At 46.5% G+C, this 26928-nt stretch overlaps 1 protein-coding gene across 1 annotated transcript in view; it reads left to right on the top strand.

The window, feature by feature from the left end:
* COL5A3 (collagen type V alpha 3 chain) overlaps positions 1-26928 on the top strand; it is a 158497-nt gene that overhangs the window by 74922 nt on the left and 56647 nt on the right. The window contains exons 22-32 of the mRNA XM_056867384.1: positions 2208-2252; positions 6802-6855; positions 7441-7485; positions 10434-10487; positions 11024-11068; positions 16086-16139; positions 17881-17925; positions 20285-20338; positions 21837-21944; positions 22716-22769; positions 22863-22916. Of these exons, the coding sequence (XP_056723362.1) occupies positions 2208-2252; positions 6802-6855; positions 7441-7485; positions 10434-10487; positions 11024-11068; positions 16086-16139; positions 17881-17925; positions 20285-20338; positions 21837-21944; positions 22716-22769; positions 22863-22916 (612 nt within the window). The remainder of the gene's footprint in view (positions 1-2207; positions 2253-6801; positions 6856-7440; positions 7486-10433; positions 10488-11023; positions 11069-16085; positions 16140-17880; positions 17926-20284; positions 20339-21836; positions 21945-22715; positions 22770-22862; positions 22917-26928) is intronic.

A 26928-nucleotide genomic window follows, 5' to 3' on the forward strand; every position in this document is an offset into this window, starting at 1 on the left:
CCAGAGATTTGGTCTAGCAAATATTTTGATGACTCTGACTAGCTGCAGGGTCTCAGGCATAGGTAGGGTTCCAACCTCCAGGTACTAGCTGGAGATCTGCTATTACAACTTATCTCCCACTGATAGAGATCAGTTCCCCTGGAGAAAATGGCCGCTTTGGCAATTGGACTCTATGGCACTAAAGTCCCCCTCCTCCCCAAATCACGTCCTCCTCAAGCTCCATCCCAAAAACCTCCCACCGGTGGTGAAGAGGGATCTGGCAACCCTAGGCGGAAGTCAAACCTAAACCTACTACCTTTAACTTGATATTCTGGGGATTGAACCCAGGACCTTCTGCATGCATAGTAGGCGCTCCTTTACGGAGCTGTCTCCTCTGCCCAAGTGTGAAGGACCGCATTCAAAGGGCACATTTAATAAACCCAACTTTCTGTTTGAGCATGTGATTTGAATGTGGGGTGTTTTTTTAGTAGTTTTGGTGGGGAAGTTTTTGACTTCTGCTTTTCAAGAAAAAACTATTTAAAGCTTGGCATGGGTGTCACACCCGTCATCCCTGTACCTATTATAAGGAGATTGGGAGCAAGCCACAGGTTTGGACATACCCTCCTCTCATGCATAGGGTTGCCAACCACCAGGTACTAGCTGGAGATCTCCTGCTATTTCAACTGATCTCCAGCCTATAGAGATCAGTTTATCTGGAGAAAACAGCCACTTTGGCAATTGGACTCTAGGGCATTGAAGTCCCTCCCCTCCCCAAACCCCGCCATCCACAGGCTCCGCCCCAAAAACTTCCTGCCAGTGGTGAAGAGTGTCCTGGCAACCTTGCTCATGTATGAGCCCCTCTCTTTTCCATGGTTGGCTATCGTTAACCAACCACATTTATTTATTTTTCAAACTATTTCGGTCTTCCCTTTCTTACCATTTAGTGGGGTTTGAGAGCCAGCATGGTGTAGTGGTTAAGGTGTCACACTAAGACCTGGGAAACCCAGGGTCGAATCCCCACTTGTGGGTGACCTTGGGCCAGTCACACACTCTCAGCCTCAACCCCGGTAAGTATTTGGATGAGAGACCTCCAAGGAATAACCAGGGCATGACGCAGAGGCAGGCAGTGGCAAACCACCTCTGAACGTCTCTTGCCTTGAAAAACCTTACAGGGTCACCATAAGTCAGCTGTGACTTGACGGGGGTGGGTGGGGGTGGAATGGTGGTTTAGAAAATATTGCTAACAAAACACTGTAACAAAACAGTTGGAATGTAATCATCAAAATTCAGGCAGAGACATCCCACCCAATATACAAGTCTTCAAAACTTCAAAAGTATTTGAGCTGCAGCCGATCTGATAACTTTAAGAGAGGCAACAGTCAATAGTGAGCTCTAATAGGGTTGGAGGTAACCTCTGGGTTCATACCAGGAGAGGTATAGTGTGTGTGTACTGTCAAGTCACAGCTGACTTATAGCAACGCCATAGGGTTTTCAAGGCAAAAGATGTGCAGAGGTGGTTTGCCATTGCCTGCCTCTGGGTGGGCTGAGAGAGTTCTGAGAGAACTGTGACTGGCCCAAGGTCACCCAGCAGGCTTCACGTGGAGGAGTGGGGAATCGAACCCAGTTCTCCAGATTAGAGTCCGCTGCCCTTAACCGCTACACCACGCTGGCTCTCTAATCTGACAATTACTGGGGTTTTTTAGAAGCCCTCTAGTGTTATGGTAGGAAATGACAGCATGGGGGGCCGAGGCAAGGGAAATGTCACCTAGGTGGGCGGGCGCTGCAGAAATGCAGGCCTTCCCATCCGCACAGCAACCAAAGGAGCTTTGACTGTGATCTTTCAAAAAGATGTGCCAGGTTTAGGAAGGATCGCAACAAAGCCAGGGAGAGATACAGAAACCGAATGAACCCAGGATAACATCATGTAGACAAGCCTGAAAATAGCACTTCCGCTAGTTTGAACACATGAAGCTGCCTTATACTGAATCAGTCCCTCGATCCATCAAAGTCAGTATTGTCTACTCAGACCAGCAGCGGCTTTCCAGGGTCTCAGGCAGAGGTCTTTTGCATCCCCTTCTTGCCTGGTCCCTTTAACTGAGATGCCATGGATTGAACTTGGGACCTTCTGCATGCCAAGCAGATGCTCTACCACTGAGCCACGGCCCCTCCCCTAGTTCGTTCTGTGCAGAAACTTGTGTTTGACGTGTATTATTTTTTTCATTCCACAGGGTGCCAGTGGTATCGATGGGGCCCCTGGACCCAAAGGCAATTTGGTAAGAGACCACAAACAGCAGGGGTCAATCCATGAGATGTGGTAGAGGGGAAGGCAGGGTGTGTGCATACCACAATGCAGAGGGACATATGTGCTAAAGGAAGGCTATGGATGTGGCAAATGTGCTTACTCTAGGACAGCATCTGCACCTTGTGCCAGTTGCCCTTCTGTGTGGTGGATATGAAATACTTGATCTTTCCAAAAGTTTTTGACAAGGTACCTCACCAAAAACTCCTGAGTAAGCTTAGCAGTCATGGAGTAAGAGGACAGGTCCTTTTATGGATTAAAAATTGGTTAAACTACAAGAAATATACTAGGAACAAGTGGAGGGAGAGCTGTCCCACAAAGAGGGGTCCCACAAAGGTTGGCTTTGGGATCTGTGCTGTTTCATTTGTTCATAAATGATCTGGAACTGGAGGTGAGCAGCATAGCGGCCAGGTCTGCAGATGAAACAAAATTATTCAGGATGGAGAAAAGCAAGGCCAAGGATCCCTACAAATCGTTTAAGTGGGCATGAATGTGGCAAATGAAGTTAATTGAAGATGAGTGTAAGGTGATGCACATTAGAACAACAAATCCCAACGGTAAATATAACTTTAAGGGTGAAAATGCATGGGAGGTTTTGCTTTGTATTTGCCACTCTCTAGATGCACATTTCCCCCATCAGAATTCTCCAAACTCTGCATGGGGGCTTATTGTTGAGTGTTGAGAATTTGGCTGGGTAAAATGTGCATTTAGAGAGCAGCAAATCCAAGGCAAAACCTCCCATGCGTTTTCACCCTAAGTATGCCAATGGGGGTCTAAACTTCCTTAGACTGAAGGGCTAACTGCGCAATCCTCATGAGGAGCACATCTCCTTAAGCCTTGGCATCATTTTACAAATTTATTTATTTATTTAAAACATTTATATGCCACCTTTCCACCCAAATAGAATCCCCAAGGTGGAGACAACAAGGCGCTGAAACGTTCAAAACATTAAGCGCATTTAAAAAATATAAATTATACTGTTCCCTACTGCAAGCAATTTTAATGTAATTTCAATGTAGTTATTGTTTTTTAAAAAAACCTTTTAAATAGACCCAACCCCAGATCACAACATAAAAGAGAAAACTGCCATACTAAAGCGCTGTCCCATCTGCAAAAGGACAGCAGACCAATCCCCAAACCAATTGTTTGATTTTGATTTTGGTAAATTATTTCTGAAGGAACCATGACATGACACAAATAGGGCTGCCAACCAACCAGAATTCTGATTGGCCTGACAAAAATATTGCCATCTTGGCCCATTACAGTCTTAACTGGAGGACGCTGCTCAGAGGATAATCCAATTGAGCCAGCCGTCTTCTGTACGCTTTCATAGACTGTGTCCTCGCAGTAGCGTATCGCGTCGCGGTGGGAAGGGATTCTTGCATTTACAGTGTGGCACAGACGTCTGTGCTGTGAAGACTGTAGGGTGCAGTGCATTGAATCAAGACCGAAACGAAATCATCAAGGGGGAAAAAATGGATTTGATCCGAGGCTCCGGTTTTGTAATTCATATATCTCCTCGGCACAAAGTGAATGCTGATTGGTTGCTATAACAATGCATGCATGCTGGTTTGCAATGGGCAGCACAATCCCGGAGGGGGGTGTTAGATGCATGGTAGCCAGGAGTGGCACAGCCGTGCCTCCTCCATAGAGGCTTCCTGGCCACCGAACAGGAAAATAAAAGCATTTTAAAAAGTAAAACAGGAAAATGCCCCATAGGAAAAAGCAAGGCTACACCACTAAAGAAGTGTAACGGACAGTGTTTCTGTCTCGTAACATTTAGAGAAATGTGAACTAAGAATAAGGCAAGGCTTTGCTCTTGGCTGGTATCCACAGTATCACAATTCTCCCCATTTTATCTAATTAGAAAAGGCTGTCACCTTTTCCAACTTTTTGATAACACAATGTATTTTCCAGGACCACAGGTCCTTATGTTTCTCTCTTTAGGTAACCAGCAAATGAACTAACACCTGTATGCATTTTTCTATCCTTTATTGAAAAAGGAATGATTGTTTTTTTTATTAAACAAGACAGTATAAAATAAAGAACTAAAATTATTGAACTTATACAGAATGTAATTAAACATGCAAGTACAATCAAATCTCCTAACATTATTTAATGCATATTAAAACTAGTCAGCCCTGGTTAGTATTTGGATGGGAGACCACCAAGGAATACCAGGTTGCTGTGCAGAGGAAGGCACTGTCAAACCACCTCTGTTAGTCTCTTGCCATGAAAACCCCAAAAGGGGTTGCCATAAGTCGGCTGCGACTTGAAGGCACTTTACACACACACAAAACTAGTTGTCTGTTAGAACAAATCAGAATTCAGTCTTTTAGCCATTGCTTTTAAGGAATATCAAATAAGCCAAATGGGTCCCTGTATCTTACCAAGCAGGGGGTATTCCCGGGGCAAAATGGGTTAGGAAGCTGCTTAAAGGCAGCTCTGCCTCTAGGAACACCCCGGGAACGCCCCCCACACTGGTGTGGGCTTTGCTTTCCCTTCCAGGCATTCCCTGCTGGCACAGCTGTGCTAGTGGTGGGGGCCGGCACCGTTCCGCATCTCCCCGACGCCAGCATATTTGCTCCCCAGGACAGTGTAAGTGCCCCTTTAACCCGGGTTAAAGGGGCACTTACTCCAGCGCGGGGTCACGCCAGCTCCTAAGGAGCTTGCCCACCCCCTAGGATTGCATGCTTAAAGGCAGCCTTTCAACTACCTAGGAGCGTAATCCAAAACTTTCACATATACAGCATGTGCTTTTTTTATATTACAGAATTATATCTGCTTAGAGACAAACAAGACAGTTGTGAAACAATGGATTTCTGTTTGGGTGTCTTGGAAGGGCACTTTAGGCACAATCACTTATTCTCAAGAGGAGGTCCAAAGTCTAGCTCTGAGTCCAGCCAGAATCCAGGGCTTAGAACTTTTTAGAGGCAAAGGCTGACAATGGATTGGACAGAAATTGTTTCTCTAGGGTGTGAGAAATAAGGAATGATCATGTTCTTTGGTCAGCAATCACAAATACTCACAGGCCATTTATGCAGGGTCAATTTTGATGCTCGCTCAAAGCTCCTTTTTAAAATCTGGCCTTTAAAATGCCTATTCACGGACCCGAAGCAAGAGGAGAAAGTCAAACAAATTCCACCCCCCACTCGCCTGCTCCTTCGTTTGCATAGCCATTAGCAGTCGTCGTTTGCATAGCTAACCTGTGGCTGTGATTCTTCATGCTTCCTTGAGTGTATGCTTTGAGGCGGGGACCGAGAAAATAAAAAAAGGTCACGTTAAAGGGGCTCTTAAGAAATGCAAAGCAGGTATGCGCTGGCTTTGCAGTGACTTCTGGAATGACGGTTCAGCGTGAAGAACTCAAAAAAATATGCGGGGCACTTCAGCCTGGAATGTGCTGCTAATTACCAAGCATAAATGGACATAGTTTGCTGAAATGAATAAATGACTGGATGTGCTAGTACAGGTTCTTGTAGATGGTTCTTGGCTGGGATGCAGGGTTGTTGTTGTTTTTTATCCTAGGTAAAATGCTACTGAGCTGCGCCTCCCAGCCAATGTATGGTATGACGGAGAGACTTATTTTGAATAATAAAATGGTCAGAAATATTTGGCATCCAAGAGGCTTTTCAAAATACAGCTGAAAATGGTCATATTTGTCTCTTTCTGGGGGATTTAAAAGTCAGGTCAGCAATTATTCATAACAGGAATGTTGATTGTAACAGAATAACAGAACTGAGAAGTTTGAGATGGCTAGGTTGTAGTGATGTATTCTACTTCCAAATTTATCAAGGTGGTTCACATACAAGTGTTTAAACCTTTATTTTCTACTGAGAGTGATTTCTGTTGGTAGCCACTGGTTTGCTTCTTAAACTTAAGCTTCTTTCTTTTTCACAGTGGTTCTTTAGTTATAGGAGTTAGAAACCTTAACACATTTCCCCAGTTTCTCTCTCAAACTGGCCTGGGATCACCCTTTTCCACAGAGCTATATCCCATTAAACTCTTAGGAATCACTCTATAAACCTTAGAGCTATCTTCCCTAGATAACTGATTATGGATCCATAACCCCCAAAATTATTCCTTTTCACTCCTGAGGAGAATCTTCCACCAGACAGCTTACAGCTCACACAGCTGTTTCCAAGCTCTGTCTGTTAACTTCTCTCCCAGTCATGTGTCAGTTCTCAACTGTCAGAACTCTCCAACTGCCATTCTCAGAATTCTATTCAAACTCCCTGTCAGTCAAGGGGTTCTATCACTGGGACAATTCCGTGGAATGCAGCTGTCCATCACATATGGGATCACCCCAACCCTCAGAACTGCCTGTTGAAAGGGGAGGGGGCTGGAATTCAGCTGGATAAAGATCCAGACCTCCTTTTCAAAACATTCCATCTGTTAGAATACATATCAACTGCAGCAGTTTTCCATTGTCCTGACACCAGTACATGCATTCTTCCCTTTCCCTGTGTCATAGAGAGATAGTAGATACAAGTATATGTAATGACTGCAGGATTTTCTGTCCCCAGGGCATACAGGGTGAGCCCGGTCCCCCAGGACAACAGGGAAACCCTGGATCTCAGGTACATGCTTAGCTCTCTAGTATGTGTGTGTGTGTGTGTGTGTGTGTATGAGAAGATATTGGAGAGGAACATAAGGGCTTAGGGATCAGAGGGTGAAGAGAGATTGTTATTAAAACAGAGCTCATAATAAATGCCAAGGGATGATGATGTAGACCTGGGTCCTTCCTGACTTCCCTGTAAATTGCAGACATTCATGACGTTAAACTGAATGCTGGCTTATGCCCCCCCCCCCCGCCCCCAGTTTCAAATAGGCTGTCCGCACTTTAAGGTTAAAAGCACCGTATGAACACTCATATAATTTATTCATCGTTGTATTAGGGGTTTTCCCCTTTTAAACTTATTTTAGAAGTACAGAGTTACTCATGGGAGGGTGGAGTCCCTGGTGATTCATGGGAACTAGCCAATCAGTGCTGGGCACAGCTGGTCTTTGTTTGAACCTTCCAGCCCTTGTGTCTTCCTGCCTTGGCCCTGAAGAGGAAGAGAAATCCTGGAAGTGAAAGTGAGGGTGCTTCCAGAGTGGCCTCATTACTCTTGGCCAAGGAAGACCTTTTCCATGATCCCAACTGATCCATCTCTTTCCCGTAGGGTCTACCTGGTCCTCAAGGTCCTGTCGGGCTTCCGGGCAACAAGGTGAGCTGGGAGAAGGAAATGTCTTGGTTACTATGAACCTGGAATAAAACTGTTGGTTCAGGATCATTTGGGACTTGATGGGAGGCGATCTTGGAGACCTGCGGTGGCTTGTTCTGGTTGTCCTGTAGCATGGTTTGGAGATGTTCCACCGGGCCTACAGTTGAGGGCAGTGACAGTTTCACAGCAGCTGGCCTCCCTTCCTTCTCTGGACCCCCCATTCCCTTCCCTTTCCCTCCTCTTTCTCTCATCTTAGTAAAGGATGATTCTCCATTCATTCTTAATCTGCTATAATGAGGGAGGATTGCACTGCAAGTGGTACCTGCAGATACCCCGTCACAAAACCTGACCAGCAGTGTAGTGCAGGGGCCAGAGTATTGGCCTACAGTCTGGGAGACTCAGGTTTGAATCCCCCACTCTGCCATGGAAACTTGCTGGGTGACCTTAGTCCACTAACAATCTCTCAGCCTAACCGACCTCATGGGGTTGTTGCAGTAAGGATAAAATGGAGGAGGGGAGCAAGATGTTGTTAGCTGGTTTGAGATCCCAGTGAGGAGAAAAGTCAGATATAAATATCTAAATAGATAAAAAGCAACAATCGTTTCAACGAAGAGTTGTCCACTGTTGGTCATCTGTGTTTTCATGGATAAAAAGGAGATTGTTGAAGCTCAACCCTGTCTGGGAAGCCTCATCTCTCAACCCAGATATGTTACTAACACAGCATGTTTTCTAAGCCCCAGTCCTGAAAGAGGCAAAATTCAAATAATACTTGATGTTATTATTTGTGCCTTAATTTGTTTTAAAAAACCCTCTTTCAGCATAACAAACCCTCTTTACTTTAAGGATACTGTTCATATGGCCAATTCAGCCCTGAACAGTATCACACTAAGATCACAATTAAAAAAGGAACTATATCGATAGATAGATGGACAGACAGATGGACGGACAACAAGAGAATTAGTATTTTTTTATCTTGATTGACTGAGATAAAAACTTGGCAACTGCCAATATAGTATTAAAATCCACCTCTGCTAAAAGAAGCCTCAATTTTTCCAATTCACAAGCAGATTCCCAGATAAATAACAAACCAAGGCAGCTCGGTGGCGGTGGAATGTGCTTTTGAGTCACAGCTGACTTATGGCGACCCCGTCGGGTTTTCAAGGCAAGAGACATCCAGAGGTGGTTTGCCATTGCCTGCCTCCGCGTGTGCTGAGAGAGTTCGGAGAGAACTGTGACTGGCCCGAGGTCACCCAGCAGGCTTCATGTGGAAGAGTGGGGAATCGAACCCGGTTCACAAGATTAGAGTCCGCCTCTCTTAACCACCACACCACACTGGCTTCCTACCAAGGCAACTTGCAAGACCTTAAAACATAAATGCAATAAAATTCCAGTAGTATGAGTGTTAAAGCCACCATGACCCAGCAATTTACAAAACTGCCATCAAGGAGCCAAAACAGAAAAAGCCATAAAACAGATTCAGCAGATAAAAAGAAGAACTTGGCTCCTGCAGTCAACCTTTACGGATGGAACAAATTCCCATCAGCGGAGGAAAAGAATTTCGCTCGCTCCCACTGCAGCTCAAAATGCCCCCCCTCCCCCAAATAATGCTTGTAGAGAATAGGGGACTCCCAGAAATAGCATGAAGGAGAGTCAAAGGTCTACAGCATAATGTAGGAACCCCTGACATCCCCCTTTCAATAGCAGACGTTTAACACAGCGTTCAGGCAGGGCCGGATTTACGTATAAGCTAAACAAGCTATAGCTTAGGGCCCCACTCTCTTGGGGCCCCCCAAAAAAATTTAAAGGAAAAAAAACTGGATGTACATTTCCAAAATATAAGATAAAAAAACAAAATAAAACCTACATACAGCAACAGTGTTTTGTGTTGTGTAGGCGCCTATGATGTAAGTAATGGTCCCCTCCTGCTAGCCTGCTCCCTAAAATATCGCAAAAAACAGCGACAATTTGTTGTTGACAAAGGACAGCTGGACATATAAAGGGCCCCATTACCTTCAATAGCTTAAAGCCTCATCAAACCTAAATCCAGCCCTTCCAGCCCTAAAGTTCCTGGAAGGCTGTCAAGCAAAGGCGAGGCAGAAGGACTAAGCTTTGACAGTCTTTCTAAAGGACTGGTTCCCAACCAGGGGTCCGCGGACCCCCAGGGGTCCGCGAGAACTAAATTAAGGTCCGCGAAACAAAGTTAAAAACCCATAATAAATTAATATTTTCAATTAAAAGTTCTCTATTATAAAAATATATTCAAATATTATTCTAAGTTTAATGTTTAACTAACAGTTATGATTAAAGTTTATTTTCAAATTCTCTGAATTTTTATTTTGAACCTTGGGGTCCCTGCACCGAACAAAAAAGTCCTAGTGGTCCCTGGTCAAAAAAAGGTTGGGAACCACTGTTCTAAAGGCTGCTAAAAAGGTAGCTGATTGAGCCTCCTGAGGGAGGGAATACCGTAATCTTTAGGGTTGCAGGTCCCTCTTGGCAACCGGTGGGAGGTTTTAGGGGCGGAGCCTGAGGAGGGTGGGGTTTGGGGAGGGGAGGGACTTCAATGCCATAGAGTCCAATGGCCCAAGTGGCCATTTTCTCCAGGGGAACTGATCTCTATTGGCTGGAGATCCATTGTAATAGCAGGAGAACTCCAGCTATTACCTGGAGGTTGGCAACCCTAGTAATCTTGGTGCCACCATTGAAAAGGCTCTGTCTCGTGATGCCACCTGACAAATGGGTGGCGTGCTAAGCAAGGCCTTGCTACAAACATTTCAGGATCTAGGCTAGTTCTTCTGGCTGTCCTATGTTTTATTTGTTTATTTATTAGTTTAAAACTTTTTTACACTGCCTTTCCACCCAAGTTAGGGAGTCCTCAAGACAGCAACAACCAAACCCATTAAAACACACACACACACAAACTGGTAATTCCTTTTTGTTTGTTTTTTTGGCAGGGTCCATCGGGAAAACCAGGAATTCCTGGACTGGCTGGTGTGGATGGACCCCCAGTAAGTACAATGCCTCTTACTCAGAGTAGACCAACTGCTAGAGATGACTTTGGCGTTCTCAGCACTGCTGGTTGAACTTGAAAAACCTCGTTTTGATTTTGTCTTTCTCTTGTGTGAATCAAAACGCACGCTGCGTTATTTTCAGGCCACCTTTCTCACACCATCTTAAAAGGTGCGCGTTGGCTGTGTGCCTGTAAAGGAGCAGTCTATGTGTATGATACGTGTAAACGATATACACTGTGTGTAGAACTATGGAATGAATTAGATCTACAAAGTCCAGGGGCCACGAGGAACCAGTGCAAATGAATCTACAAAACGCGCAACAAGAAGCAGCGAACCAGGGCCGATGGCAAAAGTCTAAACAAATATAAAACAAAATGGGACACACTTGCACCTCCCCACCAGCCAGCTCTGTGTGGAGTAGCTATAAGAAACGGAAGAATGACAGGTGTACTTTTTCATTTTGTTAGTTTATAGGAGCATCGTCTTTCCAGGCAGGTGCATCCTTCAGCCATGTATCTTGTATTGCTTTGCAGGGTCACCCGGGAAGAGAAGGGCCACCTGGGGAGAAAGGAACCCAGGTAAGCCTGAACCAGAAGAGCATGCTAAAGAGAGACCTACAAGTAGGGTTGCCAGGTCCCTCTTCGCCACCGGTGGCAGGTTTTTGGGACACAGCCTGTGGAGGGTGGGGTGTGGGGAGGGACTTTAATGCCATAGAGCCCCATTGCCAAAGCGGCCATTTGCTCCAGGTGAACTGATTTCTGTCGGCTGGAGATAGGGTTGCTAGGTCCCTCTTCATCACCAGCAGGAGGTTTTTGGGGTGGAGCCTGAGGAGGGCGGGGTTTGGGGAGGGGTATCCCTCTGGGAACCGATCTGACTTTCTTAATGATGGAACTTATGAAAATTGGATTATACTAGAGGTGGTTCCAGTTATAAATTGAGACACTTTGTACAGTCATGTATTGAATTGAAGAGGGACTGAGGAAGAATTGGAAACAGCCGTCTCCCCTTCTTTTCTTGACATTTTGGAACCTGCTTTTTCTCTTGTACCTGTCTGAAGGACATCTGAAAATAAGAAGATTCACTATTATATATACTATTACAGGATGTTGTACCAATATTGGTACATGCAAGCCCATTTGGGGATAGTAATCCTGTGTTATTTACTTGGCTATGTATAGCTATTAAGACAGATATATTGTTGCACTGTCATTGGTCCTGTTTTTCATGTTATGTAGCTTGTAACATATTATATTTTGCACTTTGTGATACACTTTCGCTCCTGTGTTTGCTTACTACCTGGAGATTGGCAACCCTAGCTGGAGATCAGTTGTAATAGCAGAAGATCTCCAGCAAGTACCTGGAGGTTGGCAACCTACGTACAAGGCTATCAGCTATGGATGTGATCTCCCCTCCCCACCCATGACAAAAACTCAGAAGCGATGTGCAAATCGGGATAAACCAGTCAGTCAACGTATATTTATATGCCTCTTTTCAGGTCAGCAATCCCCAGTGAGGCACCTGTGAGTGTCCTGGCACCCATGGGCTTCTTTGACATAGTGTTATCTCCTCCCCCCCAGACCAATAGTAGCTTTCCACCACCTCACTGGATCAGGAGGTGCTAATCTAGAGCATTCAGCTTTGTGTCTGCAGGGCATGCCCCTTCAGAAACGGCTCTCTCCATAGGGGATGCGTGGTTTGCAACCTCCCAGCATTTTGGAGCGGCCCCAGCATTCCACGGCCGCCATTTTGTGGCAGTGCCCATTCTCAGATTTCCAAACGTGGCCATAAGAATATCAAGATTGGGGACCCCCCACCCCGGGTTTGGATTATTATTCCCCGAAGCAGCTTGCAGTAATCCAGAGGCACAGCTAGGGTTCCCAACTCCCACTTGGAAAATACCTGGAGATTTTGGGGATGGAGCCTAGGAAGGGTGTTGGAAGGGGAGGGTTGCCATATCTGGGTTGGGAAATACCTGGAGATTTTGGGGGTGGAGCCTGAGGAGGGCAGGGCTTGGAGAGGGGAATGACTTCAATGCCACAGAGTCCAATTGCCAAAGCAGCCATGTTCTCCAGGGGAGCTGATTTATATCGCCTGGAGATCAGTTGTAATAGTGGGAGATCTCCAACCCTCACCTGGAGGCTGGCAACCCTAGGGGAGGGGGGACTTCAGTAGGGCATAATGCCATAGTGTCCATGCTCTAAAGCTAGGGTTGCCAACTGCCAGGTAGTAGCAGGAGATCTCCTGCTAATTCAACTGATCTCCAGCCGATAGAGATCAGATCACCAGGAGAAAAATGGCTGCTTTGGCAATTGAACTCTAATGGCACTGAAGCCCCTCCCCTCCCAAGCCCCGCCCTCCTCAGGCTTCGCCCCAAAAATCTCCCGCCAGTGGAGATGAGGGACCTGGCAACCCTATCTAAAGCTGCCATTTTCTTCAGGGAAGCTGATCTCTGTTGCCTGGAGATCAGTTGTAATAGCGGGAGATCTCCAGCCACCACCTGGAGCTTGGCAACCCTAGGCACAGACCCAGTGTCCAGACTTACAATTTGAAAAGACCAAAGAAGGAGAAGGGAGGGGAAAAGGTAGAGGGATTGGCTAGCCATTTAGTCTGGAATTACCCCAATTTATTTACTATTTTTTTCATATATATAGATAGTCTGGATTATGCTGTGATCAATCAATCGCATCCCAGTATCTTTCATGGATTTTCTTTCCCCCTGTTTTTTTTCCTGACCTGATTTGTGGAGATTTTTTTAATGACTTAAAATGTAATTGCAGACCGAGGCATCTTGTGTAGACAGTAAAAGCTCTCTCATGGCTTCCTAGGGCAACTGTCTTAAAAATGCTTCTCTGTTCTATCTAATTAGTTGCTTCCTGTTCTCTGCCATTTGGTCCCTCAACAGTCATGATTAAATGGTTAATTACCAGCTGCTGTTAGAAGAGCAGGATTAAGACCTGGGGGTTGTTGCATTTTCATTTTATAACAAGCCAAATCACAGATTTAAATATATATATATATATATAGTTATTTGGTAATCATGTTATTCCAACACTAAATATTTTTTTTAAAATGAGACTTTAATTGCTTTTTACAACAACAACAACAGAAAGTATTCAAGCCTTTTCCCTGACAGCTGATAACTAAGTGTTCCCAAGAAGTAAAAAAAAGGGCTACCTGGAAAGACACAAGAAATAATTAGGGTTTTTTTAAAGGAACAAAAGGAGAAATATAGGAAAAGCAGGAGCTTTGTGGGAGGAGGTTTACTTCTGAGGAGACCTATTGTAGGCTCTTGTCCTTCTGGGTAGGCATTACCAGCATTTTAAGAGGAATATGAAAAGGTAAAGGTCCCCTGTGTAAGCTCCGGGTCATTCCTGACCCATGGGGTGATGTCACATCCCAACGTTTACTAGGCAGACTATGTTTATGGGGTGGTTTGCCAGTGCCTTCCCCAGCCGTCTGCACTTTACCCCCAGCAAGCCGGGCACTCATTTCACCGACCTCGGAAGGATGGGAGGCTGAGTCAACCTTGAGCCGGCTACCTGAAACCAACTTCTGCTGGGATCGAACTCAGGTCGTGAGCAGAGCTTCGACTGCAGTACTGCAGCTTTACCACTCTGCGCCACGGGGCTCCTAAGAGGAATATAGCACTGTGTAAAATGTTTTGTACAACCCTCATTTCAACTTTGCTTGCTTCTTCGAGTGGAAAAAAAGGGTTCCTTCTGCATAGGGTTGCCAGCTCTGGGTTGGGAAATTCCTGGAGATTTTTTGGGGGATGGGGCCTGAGGAGGGTGGGGTTTGGGGAGGGGAGGGGCTTCAATGGGGTATATTGTCATAGAGTCCACTTTCAAAGCTGTAATTCCGGGAGATCCCCAGGCCCCACCTGGAGGCTGGCATCCCTACATGTTCCCCTCTAGACACCCCCTGTGACCATTGAAATCCACAAGGCAGGAGAGAGAAAGAGGCCACACAATCTCTGCCTAAGGTACCCCCCTCCACATTTTTTACCTTGCTTTTAACATCTAGCCTGATGAAGAATCTGGAAACCTTGGAAGCTTGCATAATGTGTTCTTGCTTAGATGAAATTGTGGCTTTTATTGATCAAAGAGCCCACAAACAGAGGCCAGAATGTCCTTCTCCTCATGCCAGAAGTCTCAGGACAACTGGCAGTTGCAACTAGGGTTGCCAACAGGCCTGGAGAGAAATTTCCTCTCCTATTTAATAGAGGGGTAACATATGAAAACTGGCAGCAGAGGCTTTTTCATGGCATCCCCTGGTAAAAAAACTTCCCATTAAGTAGGGTTGCCAGCTCGGAGTCGAGAAATACCTGGAGATTTTTGGGGCGGAGCCTGAGGAGGGCGAGGTTTGGGGAGGGGAGGGACTTCAGTGCCACAGAGTCAAAATTGGCAAAGCAGCCATTTTCTCCAGGGGAACCGATCTCTATCGGCTGGAGATCAGTTGTAGTAGCAGGAGATCTTCAGCCATCACCTGGAGATTAGTAAAAGGAAACCTATGCTGGCAACAGAATACAGCTGAACCTAATTAACAGCATGTGGGCTCAGAATCTAAGTACAGTAATCACAGTGCAAAAAAGTAATAGTTGCAAAAACCATTAATACATGACGACCAACTGCCAGTAGAAAAACAATTATATTAAACATGCATTCAAGGCATGCCAATTTTAAATGAGGAAACAAATGTATAAGGAGGCATAAGTTCTGCCTGCTACAGGAAAACAAAAAGCAAGTGGGGAAATGAACAAATAGTACAAAGGCATTCGGCACATGCCACTATGCATAGACCCCATAAGCTGCACAGTACCAAAGGAAACTAAAAACCCCCGCAAATGCGGAACAGTGTCAGCAGTCATGTACATGGAGTCTTTTGCCACGAAGAGTCTACAACCGGGCCATCCGGTGTGACTGCAGGTGAACAACCTGGCAAGAGGTAATAGGACCAATAGGACTTTTGGTACTGTGCAGCTTATGGGGTCTATGTATAGTGGCATGTGGTGAATGCCTTTGTACTATTTGTTCATTTCCCCACTTGTTTTCGTTTTCCTGTAGCAGGCAGAACTTATGCCTACTTATTCATTTGTTTCCTCATTTAAAACTGGCATGCCTTGAATGCCTGTTGAATATAATTGTTTTTCTATTGGCAGTTGGTCGTCATGTATTAATGGTTTTTGCAACTATTACTTTTTTGCATTGTGATTACTATACGTAGATTCTGAGCCCATGTGCTGTTAATTAGGTTCAGGTATCACCTGGAGATTGGCAACCCTACCATTAAGCCTGTATTCAAGGGGCATGACTTTTTTTTTCTCCAGGCAGTTGGCCACCTTACTTGAAGCAGAGTTCTTTCAAGCAGCTTCCTGCAGCTGTCTGTGACCGCAGCCAGATTGGTCTTACTCTTGCTACGGCGTAATTGTTTTTTCCTGGAGAGGAGTCCAGGAATCCTAGTGGACTTTAGTTCTCAAGCTGGTTGCACAGGCCTGAATATCCTTCTCCCTCACTTCTGCAGTCTCAGGGCAACTGTGTCTAATGAGCTTCTCAAGGAATGTTTGAGAGACATGTTTTCAAACTCTTTCATTTCCAGGGACCCTCTGGTGCAGCGGGACCAGTCGGCTATCCAGGCCCCCGTGGAGTCAAGGTAGGTACTTCTCACCTTCCTTTTCCATTACCTCCAGAATTAGAATTTGTAGGGTTGCCAGGCCCCTCTTCTCCAGGTGAACTGATCTCTATCAGCTGGAGAACAGTTGTAATAGTGGGAGATCTCCAGCTAGTACCTGGAGGTTGGCAACCCTAACTCGGTCACAGGTAGGGTTGCCAGGTCCCTTTTCATCACCAGCAGGAAGTTTGGGGGCGGAGCCTAAGGAGGGCGGGGTTTGGGGAGGGGAGGGACTTCAATGCCATACAGTCCAATTGCCAAAGTGCCCATTTTCTCCAGGGGATCTGATCTCTATCAGCTGGAGATCAGTTGTAACAGCAGGAGATCTCCAGCTACTACCTGGAGGTTGGCAACCTTAGCTGCAGCACTAAGCAGACTTCCTTGAAAGTTTAGTCCCACTAAAATAAATGGTATTTACCTCCAAGGAATATAGTTAGGAGTGGGTAGGGTAATCACTAAACTGAGACTATTGTACTTTGGTCGCACCACTAGGGTTGCCAGCTCCGGGTTGGGAAATACCTGGAGGTTTTGGAGGTGGAGTCTGATAAGGACAAGGTTTGGTGAGGGAAGGGGCTTTAATGGGGTATAATGCCATAGAGTCCACCCTCCAAAGCGGCCATTTTTCTCCAGGGGAACTGATCCCTGTTTCCTGGAGATCAGTTGTAATAGGGGGAGATCTCCAGCCATCACCTGGAGGTTGGCAACCCAACGCATCACGAGAAGACAACATGCACTGGAAAAGACAAAAATGCTAGGCAAAGTTGAAGGCAGCAGGAGAAAAAGGAAGGCATAACTTGATATGGCTTGACTCAATAAAGGAAGCCATGGCCTTTGGTTTGCAAGTCCTGAGCCAGGTTGTTAACGATAGGACATTTGGTAGGTCATTAATTCATAGGGTCGCCATAAGTTGGAAGCGACTTGATGGCTAAGGTTGCCAGCTCTGGGTTGGGAAATCCAGGTATTTGAGTGTGGAGCCTGAAGAGGGCGGAGTTTGGGGGGGACGACTTCAATGAGGTATAATGCCATAGAGTCCACCTTCCAAAGTGTCCATCTTCTCCTGGTGAACTGATCTCTGTCTCCTGGAGATCAGTTGCAATAGCAGGAGATCTCCAGCCACCACCTGGAGGTTGGCACCCATATCAGTGGCACATCACACACACACTGGGTAAGGTTCTTCTGTTCAAGGCACATAACCAGGTTATCTTCAGACCAGATTGCCTCTCATCTGGCCTGGTTACTCACTTTGCAATCCTAAGCAGAGTTGCAGCCTTCTAAATCAATTTAAGTCAAGTAACTCTCCATAGACGTAGTACCATCCCAAGTGGCCCCAGATCTAGCATAGAATCATAGAGTTGGAAGGGACCACCAGGGACATCTAGTCCAACCCCTTGCACAATGTAGGAAATTCACAACTACACCCCCAGTGACCCCTACTCCAGGCCCAGAAGAGGACCAAGATGCCCTCACTCTCATCATCTGCCTAAGGTCATAGAATCAGCATTGCTGACAGATGGCCATCGATCTAACCTCTTCTTAAAAGCCTCCAAGGAAGGAGAACTTACCATCTCCTGGGGAAGCCTGTTGCACTGAGGAACTGCTCTAACTGTTAGAAAATTCTACCTCATGTCCAGACGGATAATTCCAGGCGGACTGGGAGGATAACTCTGGTGGAAATACATCATGCCGGCTATGATAGTTCTCTTACTTTTCCATGTTTCTACAGGGGGCCTTTGGAGTGAGGGGCCTGAAAGGAAGCAAAGGTGAGAAGGTAAGTGTCTCCAGAGAGGCGGTAGTGGGGAGATGGTGTAAGGTGTTGGAATCAGGTCAAGGACCCCATGGATTTCATCCCGTATTCATCGTGTCTGCTCCTGCTGACTCCACTTGTGGTACTTTTTGTTCTGTGTTAAATAGGTTCATCACCGAGGTAGCAGATGTGTGTAAGAGCCAGGATAGGGGTGGAATGAACCTTCCATGACCATACGGTTCCCTTCCAGAGTTATGGTTCTGTTGTCCTCGGTCCAGTCCGGGTGTAAAGAGCCAACAGACAGAAACCTCGGGGGCAGTTTGAGTCCTTTTCACTGCCACTACCACTGCTGGACCTAGGGTTGCCAGGTCCCTCTTTGCCACCAGCGGGAGGTTTTTGGGGCAGAGCCTGAGGAGGGCAGGGTTTGGGGAGGGGAGGGACTTCAAGGCCATAGAGTCCAATTGCCAAAGTGGCCATTTTCTCCGGGTGAGCTGATCTCTATCAGCTGGAGATCAGTTGTAATAGCAGGAGATCTCCTCCAGCTAGTACCAGGAGGTTGGCAACCCTAGCCCCCACCCCACTCTGCCAGGGCCAAGCAAGAGGATGCCCTCACCACTGCCAGAAGATGGCCATCTGAGCTGTGGACTGGGCCTAGGGTTGCCAGATACCAAATAATGGGGAGAAAATAGACACCACTGTATTAGTATCAAGGAGATTAGGAAATTAGTACAGGAGCGAGAAGTTTGTTAACAAAAGTGCAAAATGGGTTATAAGCTACTTAATTATACACAAACACATCATAGTGAACATATAAAGATATGACCTACAATATGACAAACAAATAAGGTGACAAATGTACAATAAAGTCAAAAAGATTCAAAAATATGTCTTGAAAGAGTACAGTAAGTTTCTTGAAATGAAATATCATGTAGTCTTGTAGAAGCCAAGGTCTTGATGAGGATACAGCCATTTCAAATTCTTAATTAATAATTCTTCATCAGTCCTTCAATCAATGGTCTTCTTATATTTCTACATATCCATCAACAAGTTGTAGGTTACATCACACGTCCTACTCGGGGTACTGCTACACAATGTATCCCAGCCCCACCACAATAAAGCTCCCGCCTGTGGTGAGGGTGGACCTGGCAACCCTAACATGGCAAGCGCAAGTGGCTACCACTGAGGGGCCAGATGACCGAACCTGCTCTTCTTCTTTTCCCTTCTCCATTGGGGAGGGGCAGGGCGACCCCAGAACAAGATCCAGGGCAACTGTCCTGAACACCCATTGGCTAAGACCGCCCCGAGCAACCTCTCTAGGTTTCGGTTCCAAGGGATCTATGCTAGCATCCGTTCCTTAGTAAAAAATAATTTTCCATGGTCAAATAGGCTTCGGATGGAAAGCAGTTCTTAGCAATGATAAAAATTTGCCCACGTTTGAAATCCATCCAATTTTGTTATTATTTTTTTCGGTTTTGCTCTTGCCATTTGATGCCAAGGGAAACTTTTTTTAATCAAGTAGATGAGTTTTATGGCAATGGTATTTTTCCCCCTTTCTAAAATCTTTCTATCTAACAGCAACCTGCCATTTGGAATATTACAGAGTTTCATCTTGGGAGCATATGTTCAGAATTTTTCAAGCACATTATATTGTATTTACCCTCTGCCTTTCTTCTGTCATGGAACTCATGACGGCTAATGTAGTATCCTCGGGAAGTCTTCTGTCCAGACACCAACGAAACCCAGGCCTGCTAGCGTAGCAAGGTTACTGTTTCACGTGGTTGCTAACCATATTCTGGGAGCCTGATTTATGCTAGCAAGCTAACCAGTTGTCCAAGATGGAGACTGACCAATCAGAGCTTGAGACTCCTCCCTCCCCCAGAAGGCTCTAACACTTCCTACCCTCCTAAAGATTCGGAGTCAAGGAGTAAAGACCCACGGTCATCAACCAAAGCGGGTTGCTATCGTAACTGAGCACTTCTGAGCTAGGACAGGGTGGATAAGCGTGTTCTCTTCCTCAGTGTCAGAACTGGCTTGCCAGGTACTTGCATTCTAAAGGTAAAGGTAGTCCCCTGTGCAAGCACCGGGTCATTCCTGACCCATGGGGTGACATCACATCCTGACGTTTCCTAGGCAGACTATGTTTATGGGGTGGTTTGCCATTGACTTCCCCAGTCATCTATACTTTACCCCACAGCAAGCTGGGTACTCATTTTACCGACCTCGGGAGGATGGAAGGCTGAGTCAATCTTGAGCCGGTTACCTGAAACTGAATTCTGTCGGGATCGAACTCAGGACGTGAACAGAGCTTTTGACTGCAGTACTGCAGCTTACCACTCTGCGCCACTTGCATTCTAGCCATTGTTAACACTTGGTCCTTTTCCAGGGAGAAGACGGATTTCCTGGCTTCAAGGGTGACATGGGACCCAAGGGTGACCGGGTGAGCCATACCATTCCCACTATGCCTGAAGTTTCCAAAGTGTCAGGGGGGCCTCTTTAAGGAGGCACAATCTGGGCCATTCAGACTCTTTCCTGGCCACAATCAGCCAAGAGAGGGAGAGGTGTCACGTGAATTATGTTGATGGCAGTCCTACATTTGTGCAGAGCAAGCAGTGCCATGGCTGTTGCCTTGAGGCAATGCAGGACTACGTTGTCCAAGAAACCCTGTGCTGCGTGGGTTGGCATGAGAACCCCCCTGGGATGCTGGAGCAAGATGCAGCCTGCTCTACCCAATATCAAGTTTAGGGGTGTTCCTATCAATATGCCGAATAAACACCCCCCCAAATACACTTTCACTATTTGGGGGGGGGGCTACCGGCAAAAAAAATGGCAATAAATGAGAGCAGAAGGCTGCCATGATGAAGAACTGCCAGCCTCGCTCCCAGTGTGCTTTGGTCTCCTTCGGCAGAAGCTCCAAGTTTTCCGAATTTTCTGAAAAATTCCAGGTTTGATAAACCCGAACCTGAAAAACACCGAAAAATAATTTGTGCACGCCCCTAACCAAGTTGACTTCTAACCCCACGTTGGGTTTGACAGAAAAACACTGGTTTTCCAAGATGCATTGTTGGTCACGATTGTTACGCTGCACCCTGCAGAGCTTTGGTTTGGGGTGCCTTTTTCCAGAAAAGGCTGGGGGGGGGGTGGAATCTCAGAGGCTCAAAGGTCCCCCTCTCCTTGCTTACCACAATTATTCAAATGGGCTTTTTGACACAGGAAATTAGGGCTATACTCTACGAAATGGTTACTTGTATGCATAATTAGAGGCTGAGGTCTATACTACTGTGTATCGCTTGATGTAAGTAGGATCCTGCTATGTAATTTTGCATTGTTTATTGGATGTGCTGTCCTGTTGATCTTATTGACTCACTTTGTGTAATCTGCCTTGAGTCCCAGTGAGAAAGGCAGACTATAAATAACGCACAAAAATAAAGAAATAAATTTCAAAGCATTGTGTGTATGTGTGTAAAGTGCTGTCAAGTCACAGCGGACTTATGGTGACCCCTCATGGGGTTTTCAAGGCAAATGACTAACAGAGATGGTTTGCCAGTTCCTTCCTCTGCTTAGCAACCCTGATATTCCTTGGTGGTCCCCCATCCAAATACTAACCAGGGCTGATGCTGCTTAGCTTCTGAGATCTGACGAGATTGGGCTATACCATGCTACCTTCCGTCCCTCAAAGCATTGGGCTCCAAATATTTGCGGGGGATCGCTGAGAACTAACAAAATGGTGCAGATTGCTAAGAACTAACAAAATGCTAGATTCCCTTCCTACCCCAGAATCAATTACACTTTTTGCAAAACAAAAGAAAAAAGTGTTCTAATACTTGGAACGGGTAGTGGAGGGATGTCTCTTAATACAAAGCTTGACTATCTTTTCAGCACAGAGTCCTACAACCGCTACCACCATTGATTCTCTTATCCTTGCCATTTCTCAAAAGGGAGACGGTGGCCCACTGGGGATCCGTGGTGAGGATGGCCCCGAGGGGCTGAAAGGCCAAGCAGGTCCTTTGGGGGAATCGGGCCATCCTGGCCCAGCCGGTGAGAAGGTGAGGGACAATCTCTGTTTACCTTGTTGAGTCTCTCTGGTCGTTGATGCATGGGAGTTTTACCTGAGGTTCGTTGCTCGCTGGACCCACAGTTCCCTATTGGGAGTCTATGCACCAGCAGTCTCTAAGCTCAAATCAGGAAGTATTTGAATGCCCGCCTCTTGAAATGCTGCTTTGTAAATGGCTTACTTTGTAGAGCTTACTGTGAGACAAAATTCCCCCCAACCCAATTGCTGCATAAAAAAGCATTTATACGGCAAAAACGCACGGTCGCTTTAGCCTCCTTTATTCCCTGTTTCAGCCAGGATCCAGCCAGGATCGAACACATGCGTTTCGCCGAACGTGCGTTCGATCCTGGCTGAATCCTGGCTGAAACACAGAATAAAGGAGGCTAAAGCGACCGTGCATTTTCGCCCTTTCTTCTGCTCAGAAAGAGCTCCCAGGAGACAGGAAGCATTTGAATCCCTGCCTCTTTACACTCTGCTTTGTAATTGGCTGTGAGAGAAACCAAACTTGTGCATCCCGCGCTTTTCCTTATGCACGGGGATTTCACCCGGGCTGAGCTCAGCGGAGAGGAAATAATCGGGTTAACAGAGAAACGGGAAGACCCGGGATTGTGAGGGCTGGCAGCGAGGTCATCCCTACTGGAGGGAAAACTCATGCAGGACTCCAAGGAACAACCGAGACACATTGGGGGCAAATGTGAGTGAAAGTACCCATGCATACCCCCACCCAGCTAATCTGGGCTCTGATCGCCTCTTCTTCCCTCAGGGCAAGTTGGGCGTCCCAGGCTTACCAGGCCACCCTGGACGCCAAGGACCAAAGGTAAGTGTGAGGGGAGATGTGAAGCTAAAGGAAGGGATTCGGGGGGCCCCCCCGGTCATCATTGGCTCCATTCTGGGCTGTCTCTTCCCACAGGGCTCAACTGGATTTCCTGGGCCTCTGGGCCTCATTGGAGAGAAAGGCAAGCGGGTGAGTAGAAACGGGAGCTGCGTCTTGAAGGCAGAGCAAACAGGGAGGAGGCATTCGGGGCGTGCCAAACAGGGACAGCAACCCCAGCCTGGATCTCTCCCTGCTCTCTTTTGCCAGTGCACAGGGTAGGGTTGCCAGGTTGGGAAAAACCTGGCGATTTGGGGGAGGTGGAGCCTGAGGAGGGCAGGGTTTGGGGAGGGGAGGGACTTCAATGGGGTGTGATGCCATAGAGTCCACCTTTCAGAGCGGCCGTTTTCTCCCGGTGAACTGATCTCTTGTCGCCTGGAGGTCAGATGTAATAGCGGGAGATCTCCAGCCACAACCTGGAGGTTAAAAATAACAAAAATGCTGCGCTGATAGATGCTTAGCAACAAAACGAGAGACAGCACGGTAGCCAAATTGTGATAAATACGGTATAATGAGCATCCTGCCACAGATACAGGAGCGTACGAAGAATCACACAGATCCCCAAAGTCGATAATTTAGTATCTTACATGGGACGTATTTGTGGCAAGCAGAGAAATACAAATTACACAAAAATGACTATAGCTGATTACTTCAACATTGCATACATGGTGGGGCATTTTCCATGCACAAAACTACTGTAACTAACACACACGTATGGTGATAAGAACATCCCAATAGTAAAGTGCCCCTACCTTGGCTCCATAAGAAAACGCAAGCAAGAAGATCATGTCAATTTCACTCGCCTCTCTGCAACTGAGGAAGAACAGTTCAGAAAGGACTTTTGAAGCCGGCCCTTCCTTTTTGCTTGCACTTCCTTCACTAGTTGGACTTTGCTTCCGTGTCACCAAGTGGCCTATTTAGTGGCAATTTACTACTGGGAAATCCTAATCCTCTAGTAAACCCTAGTTAAATTGTGGAACTCCCTGCCCCAGGATGTGATGATGGCTGCCAACTTGGAAGGCTTGAAGAGGGGAGTGGACATGTTCATGGAGGAGGAGGGGTATTCATGGCTACTAGTCAAAATGGATGCTATTATACCTATTCTCTCAGGATCAGAGGAGCACACCTATTTTATTAGGTGCTTTGGAACACAGGCAGGATAATGTTGCTGCAGTTGTCTTGTTTATGGGCTTCCTAAAGGCACCTGATTGGCCACTGACTGCTGGACTTGATGGACCTTGGTCTGATCCAGCATGGCTTTTCTTATGTTCTTTTCTTATGTAAGTAATTGGCTATAGGCATTTTGTGTAATTTGTGTTTCTCTGCTTGCCACGTGTATGTCCCATGTAAGATACTAAATGATCGGCTTTGTGGATCCTTGTGATTCTTCGTACACTCCTGTACCTGTGCCAGGGTTCTCATTATACCGTATTAATCACAGCTTGGCTACCGTGCTGTTTCTCGTTTTGTTGCTAAACAACCTGGAGGTTGGCAACCCCAGCACAGGGTCGTGGAGGACTCCTCTGCTGACTATCCTTTCATTATCTGCTGCTATACACAGTAAAGAATAGCTAAGGGGTGTTTTTTCTTAGAAACGGGAACCCTGTTTGTAGGGCTGCCAGGTCCCCTCTCTCCTCCAGCGGGAGGCTATGGGGCTGCGGTTGGGATTGTGTGTGCACGTGCGCGCGTCACTTCCAGTTAACCAGAAGCGCCGTCTCGCGAGGGGCCTTTTCTTCTTAGTTTGAGTGGTAAAGCGGCCCTTTACCACTCAAACTAAGAGGAAAAGGGCCTTCCTGAGATGGAAGTGCCAATGAGCGCGGTGTGCGCTCGTGTGTGCCCATTTGCCCCCCGACCCTCAGGTGGTCGGCGGGCAGAGGGGTGAATTGCTGGGGGTTTGCCCGCCGCCACCGGGCACCCGGCAACCCTACCTGTTTTGGGGGGGTTGAAACGGCTTTGAGGAGAAGATATTGTTAGATTTCAAACCATCATGGCAAAACACAATTTTCTGAATTTGGGCCTTTTCAATCTGATCCTGTTTCAGATTTGGAGCACATTTTCACATCCTGGGTCATCTTGTAGCTTTTTTTTTTTAATCGTACGTTTCAAGCCCTAGTGGCACATGTTCAGCTTCGGCACAAGAGCCCCAAGGTTTTTTTTAACTCAAAGAGTGCATTAAAGACTTGCACATGTAATCTGTCTTGAGTCTTAATGAGAAAGGCAGGCTGTAAATGCATACATAACTTTTGAACTGGAAGCCAGTGTTCTGAAATGCTTCAAGCGCTAAAATAGAACTGGAGGAACCTCGTTGCGTTCAAGTATCTTTCCTGCCCTGAAGATTACCGGGTAACCATGGGCCAGCCTCTCTCTCTCTCTCATTCAGTCCAACCCACCTCACAGTGTTGTTGTGAAGATAAAATAGAGGGGGGCTAGGGTTGCCAGGTCCCTCTTCACCACTGGCAGAAGGTTTTGGGGGCGGAGCCTGAGGCGGGGTTTGGGGAGGGGAGGGACTTCAATGCCATAGAGTCCACTTGCCAAAGTGACCATTTTCTCCAGGTAGGGTTGCCAGGTCCCTTTTCACCACCAGCAGGAGGTTTTTGGGGCGGAGCCTGAGGAGGGCAGGGTTTGGGGAGGGGAGGGACTTCAATGCCATAGAGTCCAATGGCCGAAGCAGCCATTTTCTCCAGGTGAACTGCTCTCTATCGTCTGGAGATCAGCTGTAATAGCAGATCTCCAGTCACCACCTGGAGGTTGGCAACCCTAGTGCTGGTTCAACTGTTAGCAGCACTGCACATCATGAAGTGTGGATGCATTCCTGCATGTGTCTTAATGCTCGGCTCTGGGAAGGTGAAGAGATCAAATCTTTTCCTAGACCAGGAGGCCAGGCTAAAAGCTGAGGAGGGGGGGGGGAGAGAACTTCAAGTGATGTCTGAAGAAAGGGTTGAGAGAGGCAGCTGATAAGCAACTGAGGGAAAGATGAGGAAATCGAGACAGAGCCAGCTTTGGAAGTAAAGGCTGGTCAGTTGACCGAGTTTTCCCACTGGAGGTAAGAGAAGGACATGAGTTGCGGGAATACAAAGGAGAGCTTGTATCAGCTTGCACAGTCTGGAATCTAGGCAGGATCTGAGCCGTTGCTCTCTTTTATAGTCAGCAGATGATGACTCCAGAATTAACACCTCTGAGTATGAACCTGTGGGGTTGTGCAGTTATATGTGAGATTTCTCCCCCATCTCCCCCTTTTCCTAGTAGTGGAGAAAGCTTGCAATGCACAGATAAAGGGCGAAAACGCATGGTCGCTTTATCCTCCTTTAATCCCTGTTTCAGCCAGGATTCAGCCAGGATTGAACGCATGCGTTTCACCTAATGCGCGTTCAATCCTGGCTAAAATAGGGATTAAAGGAGGATAAAGCGACCATGCATTTTCGCCTACAGTGTATAAAGAGGAAATTCCCTCCCCCCCACTTAGGCCCAGGGAAATCTAGGCAGGATCCAAGCCATTCTTCTCTTTTATAGACAGCAGATGATGACTCCAGAATTAACACCTCTGAGTATAGGGTTGCCAGCTAAGTGTCGGGAAATACCTGGATATTTTGGGGTGGAGCGTGTGGAGGGCGGGGTTTGGGGAGGGGAGGGACTTCAGTGCTATAGAGTCCAGTTGCCAAAGCGGCCACTTTCTCCAGGTGAACTGATCTCTATCGGCTGGAGATCAATTGTCATAGCAGGAGATCTGCCGCTAGTACCTGGCGGTTACAACCAAATAAACACAGACACAATTCTTATAATTTCAAATATTCGAGGTATATCAAAACCTGCTTAGCTGGTCTATGTTATATTGTTCACTGGTTGGTGGATATTGATTAGTGTGCAGTAGTAGTTATTGTATAGGTTTTGATATACCTTGAATATTTGTAATTATAAGAATTGTGTCTGTGTTTATTTGGTTGTAACTACAAGATACACAGAAGTGTCTATTTTTTTACTAAATGCTGAGTACCTGGAGGTTGGCAGCCCTATCTGAGTATGAACCTGTGAGGTTGTGCAGCTATGTGTGAGATTTCACCCGCATCTCTTCCTCCTTTCCCAGTAGTGTTTAGTGGAGAAAGCATGC

The sequence above is a fragment of the Euleptes europaea genome, chromosome 1, assembly GCF_029931775.1.
Source record: "Euleptes europaea isolate rEulEur1 chromosome 1, rEulEur1.hap1, whole genome shotgun sequence".
In the NCBI taxonomy this organism is placed as follows: Eukaryota; Metazoa; Chordata; class Lepidosauria; order Squamata; family Sphaerodactylidae; genus Euleptes; species Euleptes europaea.